Source organism: Lygodium microphyllum, chromosome 20, assembly GCF_053477565.2.
Source record: "Lygodium microphyllum isolate KBCC chromosome 20, Lygodium_microphyllum_v1.1.10, whole genome shotgun sequence".
Lineage (NCBI taxonomy): Eukaryota > Viridiplantae > Streptophyta > Polypodiopsida > Schizaeales > Lygodiaceae > Lygodium > Lygodium microphyllum.
In genome coordinates this window covers 127,438,719-127,449,677 of record NC_141154.1, presented here as the reverse complement: position 1 = coordinate 127,449,677, position 10,959 = coordinate 127,438,719, and the positions used below count along the sequence as shown (strand labels likewise).

Below are 10,959 nucleotides of genomic sequence, written 5' to 3'. Positions count from 1 at the left end.
ATAGTAGGTGCAATAACTTTTTGTATTTAGACATCAACATTTTTATTGTTTGTTGCTTATAAATATATGATATCTAACTGTCATGTCCTCCCTTTTTGGATAACTTATAAAAAGTAGCATGAAGAACTTTTTGTTACCATACTTTTAACACATATATTACAATAGCAATAACTTTTTGTATTTAGAGTCCAACATTATTCATAGTTAGTATGTGATAAATGTAATCATAAATTTTGATCTTTGTTATTCATGTTATATGCAATGTCAAGATAAGCATTTGATCATTGTTTTTTCTTTTTACGGGCTTGAACTTTTGAGTGCACATGTAATACTTTTATTTTAGTCAAGTCTAATCTACTTTTCTCTAATTTAGTCTTCTACTACTTAGATTGGTTACGTTGGCATAATGTAAACATAATCTTTTATTGAAGTGTTGAACTAGATCAAACTTATACATTTTTAATACATAAAGTGAAGTATATTTTTAAAAAATACCCTTTGTTAAAGAAATACTTATCTTATTATGGTCTTGCTACATATTTGCCTATCTTCTTAGAACGGCAAGCTCATTTTTGCCCTTCAAAAAAGAAAAGGCATAGTGCCCTTCAAATCGGAGGGCTGATCCTCGCATGTAACAAAGAGATGACCGGATTTGCAAACTTGATTAAAACTTGGCACAGTTGGCTTTGGCAATGCCAAGGCGAGAGTTGCTGAGGTCGTACTCGATCCAGTAGTTCTGGTGTTGGTAGTTGCCGATGATGTTGATCGAATCTTGCCCGGGTGATTCAGGGAAGAAGGCGAGGCAGACGATCACGACATCGCCAACGGTGTGGTTGGGGACCAGGACGCTATGGTAGTCCAACTCCATGTCGACGCCGCCGAGAAGGTGGAACGTGATGGAGGGCACACGGGGCAGGTCAACGGCGTGGGCAGAGATGTTGTAGCAGAGGTCGTCTTCGGACGTTATGAAGGGGCGCAGGTGGGTGGTTTGCGAGACCATGGCCTTCACGAGGACGTCGTAAATGGGGCGCAGGAGTTGCGTCAAGGAAGTGCCAGAGTCAAAGATGGCGCCGCCATTGCCGGACTTGGTGCCGGCAAGGTAACGGGAGGGGATCTTAAGAAGGGACTTGCCGACGCTGATGCCGGAGATGCCGACGTAGTAATAGAGGTTCACCATCGGGGAGTATGGCGGCACGAAGGGGGTGTAGCGCAGCTGGGGTGCGGGACGGGGGTAGTGGTAGTCGCCAAAGAGGATGGGACCGGTGGCGTCGACTGCGGTGACGCGGTCAGGGATGCAGTAGGCCACCCTCCTGCGGCGGGCGCCGTGCAGCACCTGCGACGCGAACGAGAAGGGACCCGCGTTGAGACCCGCGACGCCGGAGTTGGGCAATGGCGCGATGTCCTGGTTCACAACCGCGCACCCGAATACAAGCCGCCGGCGCTGGACGGGTGTGGCGCCGTCCTCGCCGCCGAACCAGAAGTCGTCGACAGAGACGGTGCCCAGGGTTTGACTCCCGTCGCCGTAAGCGGCCGCAAACGGACAGACGGTCGAATGGTTGCCGGCGCACGAGGACTTGAAGGCCGTGCACAGCGGCGAGTCGCACAGCACATGCAGATACGTGGCCGACCTGCTGAACTCATACGACGGCCCCTTCCCGGTGCACAGGCTGCAGGGCTTGCATTGCGTCCACGTCACCTCGCTTCCCGTGTCCATTAGGAATATCAGCTTCTGTGGTGGATTTCCCACCCGCATTGTAGTGTAAAAGTCCCCCGGGCTCAACCCCAGGTAGGAGAACGTCGCCGCGGCCACTGATCCCCGCCTCTTTGAAATCTTGATCCTTCTTAACGCTCTCTCTCTCTCTCGCATTGCCCGTCCCGTCACGAACCACTCCTTCAGTGGGATCCCATCTGGCAAGCTGTGCCTGCTCGCTTCCACGGAGGGTGTCTTCAGCACAGAGCGAGGTGCATCTCTGTGAACCAATCGTAAGCTCACCGACGACCCAGCTGTCGTCGTCAGCGAGCTGCTACCTGCAAAACAAGAATGAGAACCAATAATCAGAACATGTGCTGCTACAATAAGTGAAACAACCAGCAGCAGCCGTGGCAGAGCTAAGATGAAGCTGCCCATCGAGAACGGCAAGGTCGAATAGTTTCGATACTGACACTCAATGGCCGAGACTCGAAACTTGATGTGAAAAGGAAAGTCCACTCGGCTATTTATCGAGGACATCGGCGACGAACGATCCTTGTCATTCACTTGCTTTGCCCCTTCGTACAAATTCGCACGTTTAGACCCTCATCAATATTGATGTTCGCTAATGGCATCTCACTACTCGGACTAGATCCTTACGAGTCACGATGGTTGGCTGGAGAGTCTCGTACAAACTCAAACGTCAGCAATCCGTCATGCAGACGCGGTCTAGACGTTGATTTGCAATGTGACGAGTTGATGACACGTGGATTAACGTCCGAATTATCTCAAAAGAAAGGATCCGAATTATCTCCACGAAGCAAAAGCACTCCTAATATCTCACCATCAGATGGTGATCTCCCGCTGTATTTCGCCACGGCGTCTCGATTCCCGTCGGCGTCCAGCTCTACATAAACCCCTTCAATGATGCCCACTCTTTTAAAGCTTCTAGCTCTTCTTTATAGCTCACTAGTGCCCCTATCAATCCTATAGGTTAATAATCCCCCCTTTTGTTAGTGCGCACACAAGCAATCATGAGTCCGGCCCAAGGTTGGGCTTCAAGACAAAATCAATGATGCTTTTATCCTTTTTGGTGAGCTTCATTTTGACGCCTTTGCTCTAAATTCAGGCATCCAACTTCTAAGGAGCTTACAAGTGAGCATTCTTAGATGTAACTTAAGAGATAAACAAATCTTAACATAAGATGGTAAGGTCCCATAAATTATAATACATGATACAAAAAACAAGTATAAACTAGTGTGGAAAATCGCAATGAAAACTTTGGTTTCATATTCTTAAGACCAAAAAATTTTCGAAGGTCTAGACTCTTGTACATCATGGTTAATTGAAAAAGTTCATCATGATAGAAAACAAGGTGAGCAACAAGCAAGAACTACAAATCAAATAGTCTTCATGTCTTCACTAGCTCCCATTTCTCATAGACCAAGGCCCAATCAATGCTTTTGATGTCATGGCCAACAAGAGAAATTCGCATTAATGCTTCAAGATTTGACACCTTCAATAGTTGACGACGATCACTTTTGATTATATTCTGCTTAGAGAAGCCTCGTTCACATGCTACTAATGAAGTAGGAAGAACTAAAAGAATTTGCCATAATCTCATCAAGTTTGGATATGTTGCTTGCCAATCAGAACTGCTGGAGAAAACACGCCATGCATCCTTCATACTCATTCCCTCACATCCAAAATATAGCGTGTCAGTGAGCATAGATTTCACTTTTGCATCCTTGAGTATCTAAAATAGGAGCACTAAACTTTTGCAATAACCTGTCCAACCATGGATTGACCTTCTTTTCTCTTTCTTTTGGATCATGTGGAAGATATTGTGGAGAGAATAGTCTTGTTGCACCAAAAACATACATATCTGGAAATCGCTCATTTACACAATCTATGATCTTTCCAACAAATTCTTTTGCAAGTTGAACACAACTATCAACATCACCCCTTCCATTATCAAGAGCAGTACTTGCTTTATCTTGTCCATGCATTTTTGTGAAGAGAAGTTGATGTATATATTCTTCCCCATTCTCATTTACATGCCATAATAAACCATCTCTTGTGTCATTCATAAACTTAAGAAGATATGATGTACCTGCTCCAAATGGCTGTTCTAAGAACTTCCTTGTAAGAGATCTTATTGTCACTTCGATGGTAGGAGTGATTGTTGTGATATCCAAAGCATCTTCTTGAAACTTTTTATTTAGGAGGTTTAAGTCCTTTAGGACACCAGCAAGCATACAAATACAGAACAACACTTTGTAGATCCTTAACTTTTGATACCATGCTTGTGCGCTGTCTTTCCAAAATGTCAAAATTGCAGGCATTAGCTTGCATAACCTTTCCATTACATTACCTCTTGCCAACCATCTGACATCATGGATTTGAAGTACTTCTAAAACTTGTATATTCATTTCTTGTAAAAAAAACTTTGAAAATCTGTATGACGTAAACTTGAGGCATTTATCCAAGAGTACACCTTGTTTGTGATTTTATCGACATAAGAAAGGCAAGGAAAACACTTAGTTGCATCAACAATGGCAAGGGCTTCTCTATGAGCAATGCAATGTGTGCTAATAAGATGAGGCACTTCCCTTTGTATTTTTGCGACCAAGCCTTCATGACAACCTAGCATTGAGCTGTCTCCATCAGTGGCAATGCCAACAAGACGTTGTATGCTCAAACCAATGTCCTTCAAAACTAGCATGATAGCATCAAACTTTGTTTGAGCAGTGCCATCAGCAAAACCAAGATTAGTCGTACAAATTCTACTTTGCATATACCTCTTCCCACGGAGGATAAGAATGAAATATAAATGATTAAGTGCTTTTCTAAACCCCTGTCAGTTGTTTCGTCTACCATTAAGGCATAGTAAGGACTTGACAATATCTCTTGAAGTTGCAATGTATATAGATGTTGTGATATAGAGAAAGCAAACTCCTTACCAGCCATAATGTTAGTATAAGATGAATAATCATGATAAGAAGGCATTGATTCTAATTCCACTACATAAGCCAGCTCACAAATCTTAACAAACTTTTGGATTGCCAAGTCTTCTTTTGCTAAAAAGTACATGAGTTTCATTACCGTAGTTACTCTCTCCTTATTTCTATCATTAATTGCTTTGACATGTCTAGATACTTTGATTCCCTTTACACTACAACAAAAAGGCCTCATAGACGCACATTTAGATGCGATTTTTGAATATAGAGAAAAACTTACGGGCACGTCTATCTACCCGTCTATTTGCGCGTCTACCATTTCGCGTCTATAATCGCATGTATCAACAAATTTACACGCACAAATAGATGTGCAATAGACGCACATATATACGCGCATATAGACACGCTGGTAGATGCGCTTTTACAAGCACTGATAGACGCGAACGGAAAAAAAAATCATTTAAAAAAAAGATATTTAATTTCTTTTTTTAATTTGAATTATGAGACTCGTGTATAAGCACGTGTAGTCTGCATTATAGACACACAAATAAACGCGAATTATCTGTAATTTAGACGCACTGATAGACGCACAAAACAGAATTGGAAAAAAAAAACCTCCCATACATCAGATTGTGTATTTGGGAAAAAGACAATGTATCTTACAGGCACGAGAATTGAAAATAAAAGTCCATGTATTCATTATATATCAAAGCATTTACAAGGGAATTTTAAGTGCTTGCGACCTAAAGCGTGGCCACAAGCAGTAGGCTCAAAGAGATATCATATATATACAAGAAAAGAAGGCCTCATGAGGAGGTATGGTACTCCTCTACGAATCTAAAGAGGAAATATCCTTGCTAGTAATACCATGGCTACTAGCGTCGCTATCCCCCTCCTCGCTATGCTCCACATCCGGGTTCGCCTACACACACAAAAGATCAGGGTTGCTTACATAGACAAGGTGGAGAAAAGGTTATAATTAGTTATACATTTAATAGGAAAGTAAGAAAAACATACCTCCTCTAGCTATCGAATCCTCATGGCCCGGTTGTATTGGTCCTCAGTGAATGAGACCCTCCTCATAAAAGTGAAAGCATGTCGTGGTTCACAACCGCGCACCCGAATACAAGCCGCGGGTTTGACTCCCATCGCCATAAGCAGCCGCAAACGGACAGACGGTCAAATGGTTGCCGGCGCACGGGGACTTGAAGGCCGTGGACAGCGGCGAGTCGCACAGCACATGCAGATAAGTGGCCGACCTGCTGAACTCATACGACGGCCCCTTCCCGATGCACAGGTTGTAGAGATGCACATGCTGTGAGTCCAGAGCCGGGGTCCAACCAATCCTCCCTCTCATATTGGTTTGAGAGAGAATGACTCAAGTCGGTGGTGTTTTAGAGGCCCCGATGCAATGTCTCCATCTCATCGTTTGGGTCAACACTTGTCACCTTCATGGTTTGTCATACCTGTAGGCATGTCTACCCATGTGACTCCACGATTTTCTCAACCATCTCCAAGAGATACCACAACTGCAAGTACACCAGATGTATAGGGGCCTCCTGGTGATGTCGAAGAGCATGGTTGTAGGTGGAAGAGGTCGCACCTTAGATATATATACTCCAATAGGGTATGGATATCTCATATATGAGAAAACATATTGCTTTAAACTCAATATTGGCCTATATCTTGTAGCGAATCTTAATATTTCTCTTTCTCTCCCTCTCTTTAGCTCTCTCTTTCTCTTTTGCTCTTAGTCTGTCTTTATTTGACTTCCTCTTTTCCTTTCTCTCTCTCTCTCCTTCTTTCCCTTTTTCCTCTTTTTCACTACATCACTCTTCTTATTTTTCATTTTCCTCTTTTTCAGTACGTCACTCTCTTACTCTCCCTCTTTCTCCCCCTCTCTCTAGCTCTCTTTCTCTTGATCTCACCTCACTTCATCTCTCTCTTTTTCTATTAATCTCTCTTATTATGGGATTTTTAAGGTCAAATTTTAGCATTGTAAGAAATTGAGATGAGAGAAAGTGCTGTGTAATTTATAAAATATACCACTAGAAAAAAATCATAATCCATGGAAAATTTAGCCCTTTGTGTGTGAAAGTATGGTTTGGTAGTACAATAAAAGGACCAGTTTTGTCTGTGCCTGATTAGTGCTTTCATTAATTCTTAATTTGGATTTTGAAGGGCAATCCCTAGATAAGAAAATTTAAAATTGTATAGAATTTTAAGTATGTTGCCGACCCGAATGATATCAAGCCACGATGTACATCTGTCGTGTCATTATGATCGGGTATGGATGGAGTTCCAATCAAGTAGAGTCGAGTTTGAACTATTGAGAAACATCCTATCTTGCACATGAAACTTGCCACCATCTAATCGATTGGGTACAGATGATGTGCTAAAGCTCACTATTCCAAATATAGCATGAGCGTCCTCTAGCCATTAAACTCTCAACGCAGCTCCCAAGGCTCTTTGTTTTGCTATACTGAAACTCTATTCTTAGTGCTTTGCACCCAGTTTTCATGTTTTCCTATTGCCATGAGGACCCTATCAAGGAAGGGGGCTGTTAGAACCACCCTGGTGAAGCCCCCCAATGATGAAGCATAATGAGGGGATGAAATCCCCTTGTAACATTAATAAGACACCATGGTTTGTGTCATAGGTGATATGGATCCCATAAGGGATGCTTTCAAAGGACTTAGGTATTTAAAAGGTGCAAAGATCGATGTGAGGAGCCACATGTATCCTCACTTGGCAGAAGATTACACGTTGCTTTTTCATAAGATGTATCAAGAACCTCCATCTTATGGTGAGATCCCAATCAGGTTTGCATGGTGCTATACATTGTAGTGATGCCATGATGGGACAACGAAAGACCTCGCAACATACAAAGTGATATGGCCAGGTTTGGGAAAAGTGTGGCTAAGATGTGGAAGAGAAAGCTAGATGAGTTGGAAAAGAAGATTGAAACATGGAGAAGGGAAAATGGTGCCTCTCAAGGCAATATCCCTCCCGAAAAGAAGCCTCCCTTCACACAGTCTATGAGCAAGATTTGTCCAAAGCTCAGGCCTGGGTATGTAGGGCTGATCTGTGATTACATTGCTGACTTGGAGACAGTTTTGGAGAGGATGTGTGGTAAGTCCAAGAGTTCACTAATATAGGCTGTTGGAGCTAAAGGCTTTGATCCAACAAAAGAAGAAGGCATTGCTTAGGTACGAGGGGTCGAATATGTAGTGGCCTAGTGCATAAAGGATGACATTGAAGTGTAACAAGTAAATCTCCAAGAGCTTTGGTAGCCAATTCCATATAATAATATAGAGGTAAAGGAGGTGGAGACTTCCCTAGGAGCAAGCCAACAAATGCTGCAACATCTCAGGGTCAATGAGAATACAAAACCATAAGGATAAGAGGTTGTTCTTGAGAAAGTAGGCCCAATGTACTTTATTTTGGTGTGTCCCTAGTACTGCCTCTTAATCCTATGGAAGCACTTAGTGATTTTGGAGACATTTGGTACTCTTGAAACCCTTTTAGTACCATTTGGTGATCCTTAGAACTCTCTGGCTAATCTCCTTAGTTAAAAGCTTCTTGATACAAAATTTGGCTCTTTTGGTATATTTTAGTGTTTCTTGGTACATTTGGTCCTATTGATATATTTGGTTCTCTTTGGTGCTTTAGGTTTAGGGGTTGCAGTTGGTACACATGGAATTGGCGCTTTATTGCTTCTTAATCTTTTTGGAGCACTTGATTGTTTTGGTGTATTCTTGAAACCCTTTTAGTACCATTAAGTGTTTCTTGGTACTCTCTTTGTTTGTTCTCGTAACAAGCTTGTTTGTATTTTCTCATGCTCTTTTTGGGATATTTTGGTGGTTCTTGCACTCTTCGGTATATTTTAAGGTGTTTGATACTTGAAGCGTTTAGTAGAACTTGGCACATTCTTTTTAACCTTTGGTGCAATTGGTACTTTTTGGAACCTTCGGTGGTATTTGAAATCTTATTGGGATATTTTGGTGGTTCTTATACTCTTTGGTATATTTTAAGCTCTTTGGTACTTGAAACATTTGGTAGAACTTGGTATATTCTTTTTGAGCCTTTGGTGTAATTGGTGCTTTATAGTGGTTTTTGGAACCTTTGGTGCATTAGGTGATTCTTGGTTATTTCTCTTAATATTTTATATTATTTTATAATTTTTAGATCGATTTATTACTTTTCAAACCATTTCAGTGCTGTCTAGAGCTTTTAGGTACTCTCTGGTTGTTTTCATTACTAGTGCCTATCAATCCTGTAGCTTAATAATCCCCCCTTTTCTTAGTGCGCACACAAGCAAGCATGACATGTGTTATGGAAAGGTAAACGTATTCACATCACCCCCTTTCATAGGCTGAAAAAATCTCGAACCTTGGTTCACTTAGTCTCCAAAAACATTTAAGTGCCACCTTAGATATGGAACTCTTACTCCTAGGCCTACCCATAACTCTTAGATATGGAACAAAAGAAAGTATTCACCTAGCTTCACACAAAATCTCTTTCCAATTTGCGCGAAGTATGTTGGTTAATTTTGTCCATTGACATTGAATTTGATGTTAAATCGAGTCATTTCCCCTACATTACTTAAATGTTAGCTATAAATATCTTATTATTTTCATCCAAAGCCAATCTAAATAACTTCTGAACACCTAAAGCCCCATCTCTTAGCTTCAATTACTTGGTCCCAATCTATAGTGCAGAACACATCTTATCCTATCCATGTGCCCACAAAAAATTTATAAGTACTCTTTTCACCCTTCTTCAAGTAACCTTCTTGAAGCTAGACATGGCATTGACAACATTGAGCATGAGGACAAAATATAATCAATTATGACTATCAAGCCTACAAACCCACACGTGTATTGCCTCCATTTCAAAATATTCTCCTTAGTCCTAGGGAACAACCATTAAAATCTCTATCCATCACCACATCCAATCCCTATGGGCAACCAAGGTACATATGCAAACATAACTCTTTGCTTCATTTTATTGAGCATGTACTCTTGAAGTTAATCTACCTCAATAATGAGTATGAGTTCAATTTGTTCTTTACTTATCTCATATTCAAATATAAGAAAAAAACTTATTATTACTAATCTTGAGTTGATATAGATACTAACTCTTAATAAACATCAATTCATATAATTTGAGAAAAGACTAAACTTTGACATGTTGTAGGATGTGGTGCTTTGAAGCCAAGGGGGGATGGCAACAGTGAAATGTGAGCCAAAAGGGATGAACTTTTTTCTTAAATTAACTTCTTAATCAATTTGTAACTAGTTTTTCAAGGAAAAGGGACTCATCTTATGAATTTTTATTTTATATTTTAAGTTGTTTATGATTTCAATAAATGATGGCAACTAATCTCTCTTTTATGTTCCATCCTTTCTTTCTCTTTGACATCAACCATTTCTAAAAGACTTAGTTTGACAAGTAATAGCACTTCTTATGACCTACAAAATTATGCCATTCAATCCTTATGTATTCATAATCATATTGATTTTTCCCAAGATTCTTAATTTTGCCTTCTACATCTTCCTAGTTCTACTACCATTGTTATTTTCATGCATCGTTGTCATAGTTCTTCTTATTCATCATCATCTTCTTCTTATTCTTGTTTTTGTTCTTCTTCAAGTTTTTTTCTTCTTAGGATAAAAGAGCCACTCCTAGAGCACTTTCCATTTACTTGATCAATCGCTAATAGTAGTGCAAATTCTAGAGGTTTGCCATCACCGAACTATGGAGCCACATTAGCACAATGGGAACATTTATATGAGGATGAATAATTGAGGATCTCATCATTGATGGGAAGGACAAAAAATCATTTGGTATAGTAAAACAACAAGACTTATGAAATGGCATTCACAAGAGCCTTTCACATGAGTTAGCTAGTTATTTTGAAAAGATTTAGATCTTCACCTACTATAACCCAGCACTTTCCACATAACAACACCTACTATAACCCAGCACTTTCCACATAACAACTTCACCACACAAATACTTTTTAAATAGTCTTCTTTTTTTTTTTCATCTGCCCCCCAAAAGCAACCATGAATAATTTCATTACTTGCCACTATTCTCCAAATTTTCCCCTTTATCATATTCTTATTCTTTTGATTCTCCTTCTTCTCTCCCTCCCTCCCTATGTGTGTGTGTGTGTGTGTGTGTGTGTGTGTGTGTGTGTGTGGAGCCCCGAGAGGAACACCAAGAAAAAGGAATTCTCTTGCAAGAAAATCTATCTTGTAACATCAACAAGCTTGTTTATCATGTTTCATATGATCACAATGA

At 40.6% G+C, this 10,959-nt stretch overlaps 1 protein-coding gene and 1 pseudogene across 1 annotated transcript; both read right to left on the bottom strand.

Annotated features, from left to right (window-relative positions):
* Nucleotides 1-487: 487 nt before the first annotated feature.
* LOC148019370 (aspartyl protease family protein 2-like) lies at nt 488-2,198 on the bottom strand. The gene has a single exon (XM_087661012.1). It carries the CDS (start codon nt 2,126-2,128, stop codon nt 665-667), a length of 1,464 nt encoding a protein of 487 aa, XP_087517138.1. The 5' UTR covers nt 2,129-2,198; the 3' UTR covers nt 488-664.
* A 903-nt stretch (nt 2,199-3,101) lies between these two features.
* Nucleotides 3,102-4,885, bottom strand: LOC148019369 (uncharacterized; annotated as a pseudogene).
* Between the last annotated feature and the right edge of the window lie 6,074 nt (nt 4,886-10,959).

Excerpts from the sequence above, each read along its gene's own strand:
- LOC148019370 (XM_087661012.1), bottom strand. The coding sequence starts at position 2,128 with ATGGGCAGCTTCATCTTAGCTCTGCCACGGCTGCTGCTGGTTGTTTCA.